Below are 22,074 nucleotides of genomic sequence, written 5' to 3' on the forward strand. Positions count from 1 at the left end.
TAAAAAACCAATCAGAACCCTATACCAAGAGATGTTTCAGAGCAGTTAAGGACCATGGACTATACCGCTTTGAAAAGCTCAAGAAGCATTCAAATGCTCAGTCTGTAGTTTCTACATGCCATATTGTCTCTGGAAGGTTCACACCCCATAGCTTGTCAGACAGAAAGAACCCTAATTAGAAGGATTTAAACAAATATTGACTAAGTTTGAAGACAGAAAACAACCCAACCCATTAGGCAAACAAGATGTATGTGGCTATCAAGTAAACAAAGATGGACAAGCAGCCTTGTCCTGAGAGTCCTTAACCTGTTTGAGAAACTACAATTAAGGACTGTAGAATACATCTCCTTGAAATGCTCAAAAAGCACTCAGATGCTTAGTCTGCAGTTTCTGTATGCAACATTGTGTCACATTTCAGTACTGGAGAGAGACTGCTGTTTCAGATTCAAAGCACCCTAAGTAGAAAGATTTAAAACAAATATTCACTAGACAACAAGACAGACAACAACCCAACCCAGCTCACTAGGCAAGATGTCTACAGTATGCTTATCAATAATCAGATAAACAAAAATAGACAAGCAGTCATGTCCTAAACCTGTCAGAGAAAACAGCAGACTTAATGTTTGAGGGATCAGAGGCAAAGCAGTTCAGTTGTCTACATAGACTATCAAGGGAAACTTTGGCTTTGGTGTTGAGGGTGCAAGAGTCCAGAAGAACCAAATGGTAGGGCAACTCACAGCATCATCTAAAAACAAGGGGGTCATAAATGATAAGCTGTATATTGAGGAGGGGGTTAAAAAGGCACAGACCCAATAATGTGCGAGATGCAACATTATTTTAAACCAGTCCTCTGCTGTCTGCTGCCATGTAAAAATGCATTCAGCCTAATCACAGAGAAGGTGTAATGTGGAGGTGCTGTGTTTAAAATGGTTGCCTTACAGTTTGTATGAACAGGGTTTGAATCCTGGCTTGGTCATCATTCTTGTGCAGATTGAATGTTCTTTAAATGTCGGCATGAATTGTTCTTTGAGTGTTATATTAACTGTCAGCTCTGAATTTGCCTTGTGTTGGTATTTGTGGCTATTTGAAAAGTAAGCCCAGTAATAAAGTGACACCCCATTCCAAACTATTTGATGCCTTGGGGCCAGTGCTGCTAAGACTAGTATTGGGTTCCCATGTGATTCTAAGATAAAAAGAGTAAAAATAACACTAAATAATGGATACAGTTAGCTTCTTTTAATACTGGCTCAACACTCACAACAATACAATTTTTGAAAGAGAGCTACTGGTGAATATATGCATTCGTGGTGCTCCTACAGTCAGCTGGCCTGCTCCGAGAGAGTGCGGGAGGGATGTTTTCTCGGCATGGGCAGAAACAATGTCTTCCATCTGTCTGTTGGTGAACTCTAATATTCAGTGCTGTTGCCTGAGCTTTATACTTTTCTTATGGTCTTTGTGTCCAAAATAAGAACATGCATTTGCCAAAAATGGAATTAGTTCACAGGGAAAATCTAAACAGCTGACAGTAGCCCCTCACCATATATATTGACCATTACCAAAAAGGCAGCATATCAGCACTTTTTAATAGCCTGCCTGAATTGACTCTACTTGTCTCTTCCCATCTCCCTGTCAGGCTGCTTTCATGGCAGTAATGTTTCTCAGTTTCAGCTGGTTTGTGTGGCTTCAACTGTATATATTTATGGTCTCAATTACCTGTTTTAAATAAAATAATGTATATGGAATACCTCTCCCAGATCACAGTGGCAGACTGCAAACCTATGAGTACTGGTATCTTTTGTCTCTTGGATGAACGTTCCTAGACAGGATTTGCATGTTTTATTATACTTAACATCCTTTTTAAAATCAACTTCCTTTACAGTGTTTCTATCACTTTCAAGTACTGAATGCACAGTGTGAAGTGCTTTTTGAATTTTGTTTCCAAGAAAATGAAAACCATAGAACTGAATTTTATTCAAAAGAATATTGCTTGCTTTTTTCCAGATTATATTTCTTATTATGTGGTTTCTCAAAAGTATGTGTTCTTTTTTCATTTGAGAAGTCATGGGTATTGACCAATCATGTTTACATGTGTTTTGTGAATTCTTCCTTATGAATTTACTTGTAGGAAACTGTCCCATTCATAGATGTTAATTCACAGATCGAAAGGATCATTTTACATGTTTTATTAAGGAAACAAAATATTAAATAGACACGATCTCTCAATCTTTAAATAAAAAGCAATTAGAACAATAGCAGTGTGTTCAGCATACCAAGTATTTAATTTGTGGAGAGCTACTCTCTCATACCTCTTATCACTTCTCTCTCTATATATATATGTTTTATTATTCCACAATCACAAATGTAAATTCTGTTTTAAGAAATAATATATGGATGATTTCGAATTTTATTTTGTGTCATGCATTTGCAATTATGTTTGAAATTAAGCTTTCACAAAAACAAGCGAACAAAAACACTTTTATACTCACGTCTTTATGAAGTGCGAGTCACATGCATGCACTCCGGGTGAAGTTTGAAACAATGGGCGTGGGAGGCAAATCACCAACAGTAAGCAAGCAGCACCTGTGTCGCATACTGTACCTGTGAAAAAAACAGAAAGACAAAAGAATGAGTATGACACAACGAAATTTAAATATACCAGAAATGTCATTTGTGTACCACTGCTTTTTAAATATTTGACATCTGCTGTTTTAAATGCGTTGTTAAGCCCTTTGTCAGCACTTAACTCAAAACGGGTAGCTAGACAGTGAGAGAACTCAAGTGCGCATGTGCGCGCATGGTTCATCCCTGTCTGTATTACAGAAAAGCGCCAGTCTTAACTTTAGGAGTTCGTATACGGACGGGCTTGTGTGTCCACGGGAAAGATATTTCACCCGAGTAACATCATCTCTCCAACAAGGTAATACACTTTTTTTTGCCTAAAACAATTTAGATAGATATATATACTTATAACAATGATAGTCCACGGTATGTGCGTCATGTATCGTTTTACCATTAAATGGTTTGATTTGATATCTTTGAATTAAAATAAGAAATTCATCATTACGTAATTTAGCGTAAAGCATCGCTTAGTGCGATGTCATACCAAGAACTGTGTGTAAATTAATGTTTATCCTCCATTTATATGTACACTTCAAAATATCAGTCCCAACTAATACACCCGCATGTTGAATATTATGTTGCTGTCGTGCGCATTCGTAGTTTCTGCTGTTAACTTTTTAAAAATTAATGTGAGTTATTAAAAGCTCCAGTTTAAGACCCAGGCAGCTCGAGTGATAATTTATCATTCTTATATTTGGAGAACAAATACCATAGCGAAAGTAAATACTTTTTCAGTGTTTTTTTTTAAAACTTAATTTATTAAACAGCAATAGTAAATATTTTATGTTTTGTAAAAATAAAAAGCTTAGGCCGTGATGCATGAGTGAACAAAGATGTTTTAAAAGGCATTGATTCATACTTACTTGTTACAAACACTTAACTAACAGCCTGCACGTAACAATACAAGCAAACTCAAAGAAGCGTGCGGTGCTTTTGCCCAGGGCACAGAACTAATGAATATACATCCAGACTTAAAGTCTGCGGGCAGTTAATTGTACTCTGCTGGTAATTCTTGCCCATGGCACAATACTAATGAATATACAGGTATATCTAGACTTAAGGCCTGCGGGCAGTTAATTGTACGCTGCTGGTGCCTCGCGCAGAACGTGTAATCTGACTGTCATAAAAGACATATGAAAAAAAATCGCAAAAGTTAAAAATTTAAATCTTCATCATTTGGTATCCTCTGCCCAGACATTGACCGAAATCACTTATTGCAGTGCAAAGTTGAGGGGAGTTAAAGACGCTTGTTGCGTTGCGCGAACCACCTCTAACCGGAACATCGGCTTATTATATACACACATCTACACTAAATTATAAAAGTTCGAACTGCCTGTATGTGGTTCACATTGTGAGAAATGTGTTACTGCTATTCCGTTAACAAGATTTTGTAATGAGTGAATCAACATAGGAAACGTATGTTTTTTTGCATCTACTACTTGAAAAAACACTGCACTTTATTGAGAACAAACCCCAACTCAGTCTTGAGTCAGTGACGAATAAATTAACACGGTTCAGTTTTCAAAATAATTTCCAGAATATGAAACATTCTTACGAGCATTACATACATTTGTGATTAAATAAGAACAACCTAATTAGGAGGGTTCATCTAGCACGTTTTATGTCTACTGTTTTGTTTCGGAAATCGTTCTTTTACGTACTTTTTATTAAGGAATGTATATAATTGCATTTTATAATCCCAGTAGTTACTTTTTTCGCATTTGCACTTTTTCATAGCCAATGTGTCACAAGTTACCAGGATAAAGTGATGCAATATGCCATGAGTAGCTGGTCATTTTGTTTTCTAGCATATGTTTCTAAAAGTAATTTCATAAGTAAATTATTAAGTAAGTCTGTATTTTTTGGTAATGCCTTTTAACTTTAATTTGTGCAATTTAACTTGTTTTATTTTGTTTCTACACTTAATATGCCAATACAGTTGCTCTATATCAGAGTTTGTTTTATTTTTCTACAAAATGTAGAAAGGTTGCTTGTTATTCACATGAATGGACTAGTTTTTGTAAGCCTATTTAAATTATTTATTGTCTTCTTAATTCCATAGTTTCTGTTATTAAAGTATCCACATAATGGTTCACATGAAGATGTCAGTAGGTGTGATTGATAAATTAGTTTGCACGGTTGTGAACTTCTGTGTTAATTCACATTTGTACAAGGTCATATTTAATAGTAATTCCAGGATATATATTGTAAAACAATGTACCCCATTTATGCTCTATATAGGCTTTAATGTAAGTTTTAATTGATGAATTAACTTTTTTTACAGAGTATTGACATACAGTATTTATATACTTTCTTTAACAAATAAGATCAGTGTTAAAATAAGTGTTTTCCTTAAACAATCTGTGTAAGCCAGAGGTTTTTACATCAAATACCATACTGCCTGTATTGGCACTTTAAATGTAGAAACAACAAAATAACATTTAACAATAAAAGTAATATTTGATGTGATTGAAATTCAAATTAGACATTGATTTTTATCCAATGTTAAAATGATTTCTAAAGTAAGCAATTATATGTGTTAAGTTTAATCTCTTTTTTTTATCTGACATTTACTTTATTTGCATTTTTATTTATTTATTTTTTTTATCTCAAGGTTATGGCTTCAGTTGATATTCAAGATAGGTATTCTGAGAAGCCTCAGGGATTAACCTCCAATCTGGTAAAATTTAACAGTCAGGATTTTCATGAACTGCGTGAATTTTGTTTACATAACAACTTTCGATTTGAAGATGGTTTTTTCCCACCATCTGAGGAATCTATAGGTGAAGGATTGTTAAAGTCATGTGATCTCAAAAGAGTTGAATGGATTAGGCCACGGGTAAGTCAAATCTTGTACATGTTTTGTAAGGTCTTGTTTATGAAGTTAAGAAGAAATTCAAAAAATGATTAGTTCATTTTCCCTCAGTGTATCACTTGCCCTGTGTCAGTCCTGAAACACCACTGTGGTAACTATTTCTTTAACTCTGAGCATAGAGCATCAATCTTAGTTTTTCTAACTTTTGATTGCTTTGTTAGTTGGTTACACTTTATTGCTTTCTCTAAAATTCCTTCTTTAAAATCTGGCCAGCTTTGCTTCACCCTCTGATCCTCCCCTTTCTCATATTTAAAATAGCCTTTTTTTTTAATTAGACAGAAATCCAAATTTTCCAACTATTTAAAACATTAGATGATTCTTTTTCTGGTAATGGGAGCTAATTACTGGTGGTGTGCTGTTGTTACTTGGACACTTCACTTTAAACTGCAACACAGCTGACTCAATTCCAGCCTCAAACTTGCTGTGTAATTCTGAGCAAATAATTTAAACTGCTTTCAGTTTTTTTAAACAAACAGGTTTTTACTATTAGGATGCATTTTGTTAATGCAACCATCTTATTATATTGTTGCATATTCGAGTCTAAATTAGGATATCAAATAAATACAGCAAGAATTTGACTACATAAAAAGTAATGAGATTAGATGGAAAAAAAGCAAAGATGTATAGTGAAGACTGTGGGTGGAATGTGTAAAAATTAGTTCAAGCATCTATTATCACCAAATGGAAAAAGAAAACATAGATTTACAAATTATAAGCAAAGCAATAAACAAGGTTCATATAAATATTAAGTTTTATGATTTTGCACAGTTTATAGGGTTAAAATTGATAATGAAACTATCCATCCATCCCGCTGAATCCAAACACAGGGTCACGGGGGTCTGCTGGAGCCAATCCCAGCGCAGGAACCAATCTTGGGCAGGGTGCCAACCCACCGCAGGACACACACAAACACACCAAGCACACACTAGGGCCAATTTAGAAACACCAATTCATCTAACCTGCATGTCTTTGGATTGCGGGAGGAGACCGGAGCGCCCGGAGGAAACCCACGCAGACACAGGGAGAACATGCAAACTCCACTCAGGGAGGACCCGGGAAGCGAACCCGGGTCTCCTAACTGCAAGGCAGCAGCACTACCACTGCACCACTGTGCTGCCCAATGAAACTATCAGACATTTTAATTAAAACAAACACAAATGGTAAAAATACATATTGAGCTGCAGAGGTGGCCTACACTCTTAAATGGTCCTTTACACTAATGGTACTCTATGGTTCTTTACTGGGTTGTGTGGATCCTTCTAGAACCATTGCTTGACCAAGCACCATTTAATTTAATTCTGGGGCAGATCCTTTTTGTATGACATTGGTTCTTTGTGCTTTGAAAAACTTCCTAATATGTATGAAAAAACTGAAATCTGTGCTGTGTGGTAGGCTGCCTAGCAGGACACTAACAGATTAAGAAAACCTGAAGTTAGGCCAGAGTACTTTTAAAGTCATGATCTACTGTTACCATCTGTTCATAGTTATTTATTTAGTTTATTATTTAGGTAGGCCCAGTTTGTGAATTCTGACCACAGACTTGTTTTTGATACTCTTAGGATCCAGCTTAGGTCCAACATGTTACCACCTACTAGGAAAATGAGCCTGGACTTGGCCAGACTCCAAGACCAGGCTGTTTCTAATGAGTTTGCATGCAGTTTGTGTGAGGAACTTGCAGATTTGGGTGCGACTGCCGATCCTAATGTGATGTGGGAGACCTTCTGTGGCAGAACAATGAAGGTTGCTAAGGGTTGTGTTGTAGTTACCGGTGTTCCCAGAAGGAGGTGTTTCATCTTGCAGGGCACCCTGGATATCATCGAGAGGAGTTGCAGTGCATGGCCCAATGGCAACTCTGGTCTATACCGGGAACAGAGAGGGAAAGCTATGAGGGCAGATAAAGAGGCATTTGTTAGAGGAATCTGTGAGCAAGTGACACACCATTTGTGGTCTAGTGACCCATGTCCTGCTTATAGAGGAATTGAAGCATTATGCACATCTGAATCAGTTACTCGGAGAGTCGCAGTCAGGGCGGCTGATGGAATGGTCCTTACGGGTGACACTGCAGTTGTGAACCGCTGGGCTGGCTACTTTGAACAGTTGTTCAAAACCGATCCTCCGACTAGGACATTGGATATCTCTGGATCCACGGTTCTTCAGGCTGATCCTCCAATTAGCTGTGAACCACCCAATCTCAATGAGATTGCACAGGTGGTGAACCAGCTGACGGGAGGAAAGGCTGCAGGGATCTGTGGTATCTGGGGTGAACTTCTCCAGGCTGGTGGTAAGGCTGTCCTCCGGGCATTGCAAGCAATCTTTGCTTCCATTTGGGAGACTGGCATCATCCCATCTGACTGGAAAACGGGACTTGCTGTCCCTATCTGGAAAGGGAAGGGTGATCCCCTGGATTGTAGCTACTACAGGGGGATAACACTACTCTCAGTGCCAGGTAAGGTCCTTGCTAGGTTCGTCCTCAATAGGATCCGTGATCACTTGCTCACCTACCAGTGACCAGAACAGTTTGGTTTTATGCCTAAGAAGTCTACCATTGATTGCATCCTGTCACTGAGGGTTCTCATAGAGCGCAAATGCGAATATTGGCAGTTTCTTTGCAGCCTTTGTCGATTTTCATAAAGTGTTCGACTCAGTTGATCAAGCTGCCCTGTGAGATATCCTGTTGGTTCGCGGGATCCCCTCGAGGTTGCTGGATATCATGGCCGGCCTATACACTGGTACTGTGAGTGCTGTGCAGAGTGGAAGCTGGACCTCTGTGTTTTTCCCAGTTGATTCTGGGGTTCGTCAGGGGTGTGTTCTTGCTCCTACTCTGTTCAATGCTTGTATGGACTGGGTGTTGGGCAAGGTCGTGGGGTCCAGCGTCTGTGGGGCATCTGTTGGTGAAGAAAGATTCACAGATCTTGACTTTGCTGATGATGCTGTGATCTTCATGGAGTCAATGGAGGCTCTGATCGTGGCGCTCTAGAGACTGTGCGAGGAGTCTGAGTGTCTGGGCTTGCGAGTGTCCTGGATAAAACCCAAGATCCAGGCCTTTAATGACCTTTTTGGGCGCAGCCATCAGCATTGTGTCTGTCTGCGGAGAGAGTGTCGAAGAGGTTTACTTACCTTGGCAGTGACACTCATGTCTCTGATGACTTTTCCTATGATGTCAGTAGACGGATTGGGAGAGCATGGGGGTTCATGAGGTCGCTGGAATTGGGTGTGTGGCGCTCCCCATATCTATGCAAAAGGATGAAGGTCCAAGTCTTTAGAGTTCCTGTGCTTCCTGTCTTGCTATATGGTTGCGAGACATGGACACTGTTCAGTGACTGAGATGAAGACTGGACTCCTTTGGTACTGTGTCTCTCTGGAAAATCCTTGGGTACCGTTGGTTTGACTTTGTGTCGAATGAGTGGTTGCTCATGGAATCCTGAATGAAGCACATTACCTGCATTGTGAGGAAGCGTCAGTTACAGCACTACAGCCATGTGGCACGTTTCCCCAAGGGTGATGCAGCTCATAAGATCCTCATTGTTGGGGACCTGAGTGGCTGGACCAGGCCAAGGGGTCACCCATATGTTTTAACTTCGTTTTTATTTATTAGTTTATCTCAGTGGCCACTGTCCTATGATCGTGAATTTTTTACTTAACATATTTTCTTGCTTGCTTTCCTCTTGATTTTCATCTCCTGATGGAATATTATGTGAACCTGCACCTTTGTTTTATTCATCTCCTGACTTTTTCACCTGGACACCGGTGTTCACCTGTATCAGTGAGCTGAATGCTTCTTGGAGACGCAAACGCACCTGCCGCTGCTGTGGAAGAAGAGCCGGTTTTGCTGTTAAACAATGCCGACTCAAGTGCCAGGGCTTGGATTCCCGATGCCTGGGAGTTGTCTATGACCTATCTTCTCCTGCACAGGAGTCCATCCCTGGATCATGAGCGCTGGATACTGGATTTAATTTCTCCATCTCAAGGCGGCATCACTCTTCCTCGGTGTGCTTTCGGGGAGTAAGCACTGCTAATCTTCGCATGCTCACCCATGCTCATTCCGCAGCAAGCTCTTCTACTTTTATCAAGACTGCTTTCTTGAACGTGAGATCAGTGTCTAATAAAACTTTTATTCTGTAAGACTTTATTATCTCAGATAAACTGAATTTCTTTTTCATCACTGAGACCTGGATTATAAATGGTGACTCTTCATGTTTTACTGACTTGGTACCATCAGGTGATTTTTAAAAGTATGTTCTTGTGTCTGAGCCTTACAAGGGGTCCGTTTAGTAGCTTCGAACTGCAACTTTTCGAAGTGTGCAGCTCCCCTTCTTTATTATTTGCTGTAGTTTATAGACCTCCTGTAATTAACAATATCTTTATTTCTGAATTCTCTGATCTCCTGGCTTATATTACCCTCTCCCATGACAAAGTATTTATTGTTGGTGATTTTAACATTCATGTTTGTTGTCAATCGAAACCTTGACTTTTTACCACTATTGGACTCATTTAATTTTATCCAGCATATTAATATGCCAACTCACTCTCTCGGTCACACCCTTGATCTCGTTCTTACACGTGATATTTCAGTTAATAATATTGATTTATGTGATGTTTCTTTTACTGATCACTTTTCTATAATGACGGATTTGAATATTAAATGTTGATGTTCCTACTACTAGTTGTGCTCCACGCTGTTCTCACTTTTTAAATTCTTCTATTATATCCGATTTTAAAACCATATTCTCTAGTCTTGATGTACATGATCATTATGATGGTATCGATGATTCTGTTTTAGAATTTAATTCTTCTTGTAAAACGGTTTTAGACTCAATTGCTCCGCTCAAGATACGCTGTAATAAGGGAAGACCTGCTCCCTGGCTAAATGAAACTACGCCACCACTATGTCACGTCTGTCGAACTGTGGAACGCCGTTGGAAAAAAGATGGACTGATTGTTTCTAAACAGATTTTTAGGACTTCTCTTTTCATCTTCCAGGTTGCAGTTAAGAAATCTAAACCTGATTTCTTCTCTGATTTAGTATCCCGTCATTCTAAGAATCCAAGGGTCTTATTTAATTCAATTAATGTGGCCATTTACCCTCATTCTGTGACGGGATTAAATAGTACTGTTCTTTCATGTGAGCAGTTTCTTTCCATCTTTGTCAGTAAAATTGATACAATCCCCTGTGGTATTGTTCCAACTGGCTATGAACTTCCTACTGTTAATCATGGCATTGTCTTGGAATCTTTTAATCTTGTCTCACTTTTACAGTTAAAAAGTATCACTGACACCCTTAAACCTACTCCCAGTCCTCTTGATATTGTACCACCACTCCTCTTAGTGGAAGCCTTTAATGTTTTGGGTCCACCTTTACTAGCCATTATCAATGGTTCTATTAGTGAGGGTTTTGTGCCCTCATATTTTAAACATGTTGCGGTGTGTCCCTGTCTAAAAAAGGCAGAATTAGATCCTGGAGTTTTAGCCAATTTTCGCCTGATTTCCCAATTGCCATTTCTGGCTAAAATATTAGAAGGAATAATTTATAATCAATTGGTTGATCACCTTAACTCCAATAATTTATTTCAGATCTACCAATCTGGCTTAAGGTGTTATCATGGTGTTGTGACGGCCCACTTGAAAGTATTCAGTGACGTCTCTATTATTACTGACTCAGGTGGCACTGCAGTCCTTGTCCTCCTTGACCTGGCCACTGCCTTTGACACTATTGAAATGAGATATTGCTATTGCGGCTTGAACATCTTGTTGGGCTTAAAGGGGCTGATCTTAACTGGTTCAGGTCATAATTAATTGGTAGACACTTTTCAGTGACTTTAAATTCCTCTTTTTCGTCTACTGCTCCTCTTAAATGTGGTCTTCCTCAGGGATCCATTTTGGGTCCTATTTTATTCTCTATGTACCTTCACCCTATTGGAGCTATTTTTAGGAAATTTTACATTTCTTTTCACTACTATGCTGATGATACACAGGTTTATATTCCCATCTGCAACTCTGCAATGAATCAACTGCACAACTGTCTTTTTGAACTAAGATCCTGGATGGTGTGGGGTACAGCCCAGACACAGACAGGTAGACATGATGTTTTGCACCAACACACATTTATTTAGAGCTATTAATTACACTAAAGTGTGCACAACCCAGTGCCGCAGCACCAATCACCCCTTCAAGTCCTGGAGAACACAATGCCTTTCTCAGTCTTCAGACCGCCTCCACTCCTCTGAGCTCCGTCCTCTTCCACACGACTCCAGGCATCGAATGGAAGGAGGCGGCCCCTTTTATACACCCCCGGATGGGCTCCAGGTGCTTCCTGAGGAGCCTCTGCTGACACACCCCCGTGTGGCGGAAGCACCAGCTGTGTAGCCGGAAGCCCTCCGGGTGTCCCTGATCCTCTTCCCCCCAGCACTTCCTGGTGTGGCGGAAGTGCTGAGGTCCAGGGCTCCCAAGGCATTGGGGCGCCCCCTGGCGGTGACCACGGGCCCCTACAGGGTTGGGCTTCCAAGCCCTTTACCCGTGGCCCACAACGCAACCAGGGCGGTCGCCCCCTCGTGGTCTGGAGGAGGCACAAGCCCTCCTCTGGTCCTCCTGGGCGTCCCGGCTGGGTACCACACCCGGCCGCGTTCCACAGTGGCTAAAAATTTTCTTGATCTGAGTCAAAATAAAATGGAGGTGTTTATAGTGGGTCCATCAGCTAAAGCCCAAATTGGTCTTGAACTTCTCGGCTCTTTTTCTGTCTTTTGCAAACGTCAAGTCCGCAATCTTGGTGTTATTTTTGACAGTAACCTCTCTTTTGAGAAACAGATTAATTCTGTAGTTAAGAGTTGCTTTTTCCAGCTTCGTCTTTTAGCCTTTTTTATCTTCTAGGGATCTTGAGAAAGCTACTCATGCTTTTATCTTTTCTCGCCTTGATTACTACAACTCGCTGTATTCTGGGTTAGCAAATCCCTGATACGCAGGTTACAGTTAGTCCAGAATGCTGCCGCTCGCTTTCTGGTTGGGCAAGAAAGTCTGATTCTGTTTCTCCAATATTAGCTTCTTTACACTGGCTGCCTGTCAGTTTTCGAATTGATTTTAAAATCTCATTGCTAGTTTTTAAATCTTTAAATGGGCTTGCGTCTGCCTATTTATCTGAATTGTGTGCTTTACACCAGCCATCTAGAGTGCTTAGATCTTCTGGTCAGTTGTCTCTTGTTGTCCCTTGTACCAAGTATAAAACTAAGGGGGACAGGGCTTTTGCAGCTGCTGCTTCTCGCCTGTGGAACTCTTTACCTCATTACATAAAGGAGTCGTCTGCAATTGAACTGTTCAAAACAAGATTAAATACTCATTTTTATTCACTTGCTTTCCGTGACCTTCAGTAATATTGATGGTTTCCTCATTGTGATTATGTAATCTTACTTCGATTTATTATTTGCAGTATTTTATTTGTGTTCTTTTATTTTATTTCTATTTATGTTATTTATGTTAATTGCATGTAGTTTTCTTCTTTTTTTGTAATGCACTTTGGCCACAGCATTCCTATGTTGCTTTGAATGTGCTATATAAATAAATTGACATTGACATTGACATAACACCTGGCTGCAGCAGATAGTGGGTCATTTCCGGAGGATGGGACTGGACCGCATGTCTGCCTGGGGGGTTGCCTCGGGATCCCGAGTTGTTTTGTTGTGTAGTGGGTGCGAAAACGCACTAAACCAGTGCATGCTCCCCATCTTGACTTGACTTGACAGTTATTTACTGTATGGAACCTGTTATGGATCTAAATATTAGAACATTTAAACAGTCTACACAAGAACAAACCATTCAGCCCATCAAAGCTAGCCAGTTCTTCTTTCAGCCTCTCCCATGATACACCCACCATCTTCATGTCCTGCCTCACCACATTCATAAATCTTCTCTTAGGCCTTCCTCTTTTCCTCTTACCAGGCAGCTCCATCCTTAACATCCTTCTCCCAATATACCCAATATGTCTCCTCTGCAGATGTCCAAACCAATGTAATCTTATCTCTCTGGCTTTGTCTCCCATCTGTCCAACCTGAGCTGACCCTCTAATGTACTCATTTCTAATCCTGTCCGCCCCCGTAACACCCAATGCAAATCTTAATGACTTTAACTCTGCCACCTCCAGCGCTGTCTCCTGTTGTTTGGTTAATGCCATTGTCTCCAGCCCATATAACATACCTAGTCTCAATACCATCTTTTCACAAGACTGGTACATGTCTGCGACAAATTACTCCTGACACTCTTCTCCACCCACTCCACCACTCTTGCATGCTTCTCTGTCACTCCTGATTTCCTTATACAGTACCGTAACACTTCTCTGGGCACTCTCATATGCTTTCTCTAAGTCCATTAAGACAATGCAACTCCTTTTGGCATTCTCTATACTTCTCCATCAGCACCCTTAACTAATAATCACCTCCCTTTTTTATCTTTTATTGAATTTATTAAAAGCACAATCAAGTCAGACTTAATAAAATAAAATTTAATTCAACCCTCCTCCCATGAGAAAGAGAGGAAGGCCAACAGCCAGAGTAAAACTTTAAGAGTAGTAAAGAGGAAAATGAGTCATCCTCAATATAAAAACTTTTTCTAATATGTTATTGAGTAGATCCTGCCAGGTTTAAAAAAAAAATTGAACAGATCTTCTAAGTGAGAATTTGATTTTTTTTCCAATTTCAAATAGTATACATCTATAGTGCACATCTTTTCCAGCTCAGTCCCTCTGTGTAGTCAATGGGTACAAATCCTTTTCTTCCTCCTCAGTGTCCAACCTCTCATACAACCCATGTCTTTTCTTTAGGCTTTGTCACCCATCTCTTCATCTTAAGCCTTATCTCCTTGTACTCATGTCTACTTTCTTCATCTCTCTTATTATCCCACTTCCTCTTTGACATGCTTTTCCTCTGTATAATCTGCTGTACTTCCCCATTCCACCACCAGGTTTCCTTATCCTCCTTCCTCTGTCCAGATGATACACCAAGCACCCTTCTAGCTGTCACCCTTACTACTTCTTCTGTAGTTGCCCAGCTGTCTGGTAACTCTTCACTGCCACTGCCACCCAGTTCTTGTCTTAACTCCTCCCAGAACTCAACCTTATGGTCTTCCTTTTTCAACTTCCACTATCTTTGTCTTTGTCTTTGTCCTTATTCTCCTCCTCTTCTTGATATTCAAAATATCATACTACAGACCACCATCCAATGCTGCCTAACTACACTTTCCCCTGCCACCATGTTCCAGTCTCCAATCTCCTTCAGACTGACTCTTCTGTATGGATATAATCCACCTTTGTGCATCTTCCTCCATTCTTGTATATCGCCCTGTGTTCCTCCCTCTTAAAATACGTATTCACCACAGCCATGTCATTCCTTTTTTGCAAAATCCACTATCATCTGACCTTCTGCATTCCTCTCCTTGACACCATACCTACCAATCACCTCCTCATCTCCTCTGTTCCCTTCAACAACATGTCCATTGAAATCTGCTCCAGTCGCCACTCTATCCCTCTTGGGTACACTCTCCACCACTTCATTCAACTCACTCCAGAAATCTTCTTTCTCAATCATTCATTATTACAGCTTCAGTTTCCAGCTTCATAATTATCACACTGTCCAATACTCTTTTTTCACCTCCAAAACACTCTTGACATGTTGCTCCTTTAGGAAAACCCCTACCCCATTTCTCCTCCTATTCACACTATGGTAGAGCAATTTGAACTGTCTCCGATACACCTGGCATTCCTCTGCTTCCATCTGGTCACACAATATATCAAACTTCCTTCTCTCCATATCAGCTAACTATCTCCCTTTACCAGTCATACTGCCAACATTCAAAGTTCCTACCCTCACTTCCACTGTCTTTACCTTCCTCTTCTACCCTGTCTCTGGACACTCCTTCCTCATCCTCTTCCATCCATCCATCCATTTCCTAACCCGCTGAATCCCGGGGGTCTGCTGGAGGCAATCCCAGCCAACACAGGGCACAAGGCAGGAACCAATCCTGGAGAGGGTGCCAACCCACCGCAGGACACACACAAACACACCCACACACCAAGCACAAACTAGGGCCAATTTAGAATCGCCAATCCACCTAACCTGCATGTCTTTGGATTGTGGGAGGAAACCGGAGCGCCCGGAAGAAACCCACGCAGACACGGGGAGAACATGCAAACTCCACGCAGGGAGGACCCGGGAAGCGAACCCGGGTCTCCTAACTGCGAGGCAGCAGCGCTACCACTGCGCCACCGTGCCATCCACTTCTCCTTATTCAGCCAATAGTAACCCAATTTCTGCCAGCACCCTGTTGGCTAACAATACTTACGTTGCCCTGCAAATTTCCTGCTTCTGGATTTGATGGAAGCTGTTGTTAACCCGGGCCTTGACCGATTGGGTAGGAAAATCTGTACTGTTATCTGCATATTGATCTTTTAAACCGGATGCCCTTCCTGATGTAACCCTGCCCATTTATCTGGGCTTGGGACTGGCATGAAGAAACACATTGGTTTGTACATCCCTTGTGTTATAATATTAAGTTTAATGTCACTGTCTCTGTGCACACTGTTATGGATTCATTAATACAAGTAGACCTATGTATGGTACACAGGGGCTCAAAATTTAGAATTGCCAGTCAAGCATAGGACTAGATAGCCAAAGACAACTGGAGAATTGTATAGTCAGCCTAAACGAGAGAATAGTATACTTCTGTCCTCTGTCAGCACAAAATCTTCTTTCCTTGTTGGGAGAATGAGAACTGCAAGTAGGCATTGTGCTATTCCTGTATTTTTTGGAGGTGGAGTTGCGCCCTTTGTCCTTGTTTGGAGACCAGAGAAAGAGCCTGCACATGGAGCAACCAGTATATAAGGATGGACCTACTGCCAATACATTTTGAAGCCTATGGATAGGTGATGTCACCCGTCCGGAAAAACCTTTCAGCGCAGTGACAAAAATGGCAGACTCTATAGATCAAGATCATCCTCTTTAATAAAACCCCTGTGTGCGTCCAGCTGTCCATGTGAGTGTGTCTTCTGGTGAAGTGCACATGCGCGGGGCCACACGGCACGTGTTCAGTCTCTTTCTATGCATTCCCTGTGCAGAGAGAGAGAGAGAGAGAGACACACACACACAAGTGAGTGTGCGCGAGAGACAGACACACACACACAGGTGCGTGCATGCGAGAGACAGACACACGCACACAGGTGCACGAGAGACAGACAGACAGACACACACACAGGCACGCGAGAGACAGACAGACACACACACAGGCGCGTGACAGACAGAAAGACAGACACACAAAGGCGCGCGCGAGACAGACAGACAGACAGACACACACACACACACACAGACACACACACTCACAGGCGCGCGCGAAACAGACACACACACTCACAGGCGTGCGCGAGACAGACACACACACAAAGGCGCACGTGAGATAGACACACACACACACACGAGACAGACATGAGACAGACACACACAGGCATGCGCGAGAGAGAGACAGACAGACACAAACACACAGGCATGTGCGCGACAGACAGACACAGAGGCACGCGCTTAAGAGAGACACACACAGGCATGGACGTCCATTTTAGCAATGTTCCTTTTCTTGGTTGTTTATTAAGTCGTAAGGCTATAGCGCGAACTCTTGCAGTGTTTGTTTTCTCTGTTGTTCAAGGTTTTCTTAGTGTTACTCAGTGTTTTTACATTTAGTTTACAATTACGCTGTGCATTCAATAGTATAATTAACTATATTTGTGCTTAAAAACTTAAAAATATATATATTTAAATACAGTTCATATGGTCTGGAACGGATTAATTGTATTTACATACAATCCTAAGGGGCAAATTACTTCCGGTCATGACCAATTCGAGTTGCGGCCAGAGTTTTGGAACGAATTACGGTCGTGACCCGAGGTTCCACTGTATTGTAAAATTAGTGAGTGAAATACAAGTAAAAGGCACAATTGCAAATCGACAAGCCCTGAAAATGTCTCTTAGGGGAGCGTGCGTGACAAGGCCTATTAGTCTATTAAATAAAAAATAAGGGTTTATGGACATATCAGCTGGTGGTTCAACAACAATGTAGCTGGAAAAGTGGTCTTTGGATATTAAAAGTTTGGAAACCACAGCATTGAATCAGTCTTTTGTAAAGAGTAGAATTGTTTAATATGAAAACCGAGACACTATTTATAATAGAATAGTTTCCAAATTCTCAAAAAAAAACAAAAAAACTTGAACTCAAGTGAAATAGGATCAAATACATGCAAAGTAGTCAGTATTTATTAAAAAAAACATGAATTTAAAAACTAAATACATGCACACCTTATTCAGATATTCAATATAACACAAATGATTCCCCAGACCATTATTTAAGTTACCCTGATTTAGATTAGGTGTGTTTAAGAATACAATACTTAAAAAACAATTATCTTTGACTTAGGCATTAAAGTATTTTTCTTTTCATTTCCAAGTAAATAATAAAAATAAACAAGGGTTTATGGCATTGCAATATAACATAAACGGGTGTCCACAACTTATGTATAGTTGGAGTTGTATAGGGTAAATATCGTTTTTTGGAATACATGCATTTCGTGTGTGTCTCGTGTCTACAAAGATCTGAGTAAGTGTAGGATGAAAGGAAATGTGAGAAAAGCTGAACACATACTTAAAGCAGAAACATTTTCCATGTTATACTAATAATGAACTGAAGTGTATAGTGTGTGAAGACTTTAGTCCAAATATCAAATAAATGCATGAACTTTTATTCAAGAATATAATAAAAGCAAAACTTTACACCAACTGCTACAGACTGAAATCAAAGGCTTCTTCTTTCTGGACGCTGTAACAGAATAAGATGCTTCTCGCACCCTTGCACCCTCAGACACCACGTCAGACACTAGGTAAAAGTCCAATACTTATATTTATTTTATAATAAAGTGCACAAAGCACCCTCTACTCCCAAATACTCCAATAAATAATAACCAATAACAAATCCTCCACTCCCAGACGCTTAGCCACCCTGCCTCCCAACTCAGCTCATCGTCTGGGAGCTCCCATAGTCCTTTTATATTCCCTGACCCGGAGGTGTTCCTTCCCAACAGTCCACAAGTCCTTATTCCTTCCGGGTCAGGGTAAATAATGTTTCTCACCCCGGAAGCCCGTCGCTCTTCCTATGACGGACTTCCGGGTCATAGGGCATGAAGAATTCTTCGTCCTCCCTGCAGCTCCCTTTCGTGGCCCCATGGCATCCAGCAGGGCGGTGCACAAAAACTACATGGTCCATAATGCCCTGCTGGTCTTCTGGGGACCTCCATGCTGCAAGGAGGGCTCCACCTGGCGGCTTGGGGTATTGGCCGGGTACATGGCCGCCATATCTTACAGTACTCCCCAGCGAAATTATAAAGATTCGAGCGCCTGCCCCGAGGGAAGTCTTCCTCCAAGAGGACGCGTCATCCGGGCTCTGACTGCGTTGCCCCTGTCCTCGAGCAAACCTTGGGGGAACGGTGTACCTCCTGTCTCCCCGGGGACATTGGCGCCACTCGTGACCCGGTCGCTGGCAATTGTAGCACCGACGAGTCCTCCTGGTTGGCTCTTTTCCCGAGACCTGAAACATCTCGGGAACTCGGTCAGCTCCCCCCTTTCCCGCCAAGGAGGGTTTTCTGGCCGCCTCGCTGCTCTCCGCCTTTTTCCCACCTTGTCAGGAGACCCCTCTTTATTCTAAGGATCTCCAGTTTACTCTGGGGCTTGTCCACAGTTTGGGTCTCTATTAGTGAAAGAGAGCCCTTTTACTGTCTGCACGCCCTTTGATTTATAAACAACATGGGTCGGGTCTTTAGGATCGAATCGCCCAAGAGACAGCACCAACCAGCTGCTCTGGCTCGATCGGTCCTTCCCCGCCGCCCGTAAACGCTTCGCCTCTCTTGTAGGGCACACATCCATTTGGCACCCGCTATGGATTAAAAGCGGCCCGGATCACACTGCGCCCCTATTACATTATATACGGTACCGACATTACCTGTCTGTACCGCCAAATCACATAACACGGGAGGCTCTCGGTCCAATCGCCGCAGGTACTCACGTATTCTTCTTAAAGGCGCCGCCGCCCCAGATCTCCAACGATCTTCTTAATCGCCTCTAAAGTCTGCAAAATACTCCGCACGGGCTCGATTAATTTTTCGAGTTCCCGCACGTCAAAATAATTAGTTAATTCGGCCGGGTTTGGCTTACTTCCTGGTTTGCCATACCGTCCGCCGGAGCCAATGAACTCGCCGCTGTCGGCACGTGTTCTGACGGGTTCCGCGACGGGTTTCTGGGAATTGGAGTTCTCTACAGACGAGGACCGGGCCGCCATCTTTGGTTGACTGCGACCTGCCTTTATTAATTTGTCGGCAGATCGACCAGCCATTTCCGCCCTCCTTACCTTCTTTTGGGTTGAGCAGTGCTTGCCACCACCCCTTTCTCCTTCGAAAAATCAAGTCCGTCTTTTCTTGGGCAAGTCATAAACAGCTGGACACGGAACGTCACCTTTCTGGAATCCTTCGGGTACTTCCGTGTCCCTCGCCGCACCCGTAATGCGGAAGTCCTTTTCGTTGTCCGCCTGCCCGCATAAAAGCGCCACACTATCTTCGGGAGATTCTCCTGCATCCCGCAGAACTTCCGGATGATCTTTTCCGAGGTATGTGCATGGTACAAAATGAGAAATTTTAAATAGATTATCTACATTTGCAGCACATACCTCGTTGTAGGTTTCTTCGTCCGGAGTCCTCTCCCGATCCGTAGTCGCCTGTCGCCATCCCGAGTGTCGGCCATGACGAACATGGAACTTCCGCTGGTGCTGTTGCCCTGTTTTGTCTTCTTTTTTCCCATTATAGACTTGAAAAAAGGTGAGGTTTCTGGCGATTTTCCTGTGTGTGTTGTGACGCTGTCTTCCCGGGGTATTCTGTCCACAGTAAAATTTTTTCCAGGTCCTCTGCCAAACTGACGGCCAGAGAATCCTGCCGGCTACGCCAACTGTAACAGAATAAGATGCTTCTCGCACCCTTGCACCCTCAGACACCACGTCAGACACTAGGTAAAAGTCCAATACTTATATTTATTTTATAATAAAGTGCACAAAGCACCCTCTACTCCCAAATACTCCAATAAATAATAACCAATAACAAATCCTCCACTCCCAGACGCTTAGCCACCCTGCCTCCCAACTCAGCTCATCGTCTGGGAGCTCCCATAGTCCTTTTATATTCCCTGACCCGGAGGTGTTCCTTCCCAACAGTCCACAAGTCCTTATTCCTTCCGGGTCAGGGTAAATAATGTTTCTCACCCCGGAAGCCCGTCGCTCTTCCTATGACGGACTTCCGGGTCATAGGGCATGAAGAATTCTTCGGTCCTCCCTGCAGCTCCCTTTCGTGGCCCCCATGGCATCCAGCAGGGCGGTGCACAAAAACTACATGGTCCATAATGCCCTGCTGGTCTTCTGGGGACCTCCATGCTGCAAGGAGGGCTCCACCTGGCGGCTTGGGGGTATTGGCCGGGGTACATGGCCGGCCATATCTTACAACGCATACACCATCATCATGGCACTGCCAGTTCTAAACAGCATTGTGGCGAATTGCTCGTATACTGAAGTGACTTTAGCTGCAGGTGAAAGTCCCATTTTACTTTATAGTGCCAAGCAGAGTTGCGTTGTGATGCAGCCATCTATTAGCCAGTGAAAGCACTGTGAAGAAGCTGTCTTCACAGGACTGGACGGTCCTGCATTTGTCCAGTCTAATAGCGGTCATGGAACATCGTATCTTTAATTGCTAGTACAACAAATAGTTCTGAGCATACATCAGCTAGAGTGCTGCCCTTGTGAAAAGAATGGAGATAAATGCCATCCACTCAGAGAGGGACAGGTAAGTTCTTTGTACCACATGAACGTCACTGAGAGAATAAAACCGAATAATTAAAAAACAAGCGCTAACTTAAACAAGTAGCCAAAATTTACACTGGGTGTTACAGACTCAAATCAAATGCATTTTTTTATTATATTGTAGAAATAATAATAATAATAACAGCTCACTACTCAAAATGCGGAGTGCCCATTCTCAAACCCAGGACCTATCTGCTTCATTGAAGAATACATGTAAACCCCCTGTTGATTGACATTTGAGATTACATTTTAAGTCATTGTTTTCTTTTGTTATATTATTGAACTAGCAAAATACCCGCGCTTCGCAGCGGAGAAGTAGTGTGTTAAAGAAGTAATGAAAAAGAAAAGGTAACATTTTAAAAATAACGTAACATGATTGTCAATGTAATTGTTTTGTCACTGTTATGAGTGTTGCTGTCATATATATGTATATATACACACACACACACATATAAACATATATTTACATATACATATATACATACATATCTACATATATACATATACACATATATATGTATATATATATATATATATACACATACATTTCCCCTTGGGATTAATAAAGTATCTATCTATCTATCTATCTATCTATCTATCTATCTATCTATCTATCTATGTATACATATATATATACACATACATCCACATATATACATATATACACATATATA

General features: G+C 41.6%; 1 protein-coding gene across 1 annotated transcript in view; it reads left to right on the forward strand.

Annotated features, from left to right (window-relative positions):
* The first annotated feature begins 2,597 nt into the window (after positions 1-2,597).
* The window catches only part of LOC120525717 (calpain-1 catalytic subunit-like), a 166,597-nt gene continuing 147,120 nt past the window's right edge, over positions 2,598-22,074 (forward strand). Inside the window, exons 1-2 of the mRNA XM_039748254.1 lie at positions 2,598-2,917; positions 5,234-5,458. Of these exons, the coding sequence (XP_039604188.1) occupies positions 5,237-5,458 (222 nt within the window). The 5' untranslated portion in view covers positions 2,598-2,917; positions 5,234-5,236. The remainder of the gene's footprint in view (positions 2,918-5,233; positions 5,459-22,074) is intronic.

Source organism: Polypterus senegalus, chromosome 3 (assembly GCF_016835505.1).
Source record: "Polypterus senegalus isolate Bchr_013 chromosome 3, ASM1683550v1, whole genome shotgun sequence".
In the NCBI taxonomy this organism is placed as follows: Eukaryota; Metazoa; Chordata; class Cladistia; order Polypteriformes; family Polypteridae; genus Polypterus; species Polypterus senegalus.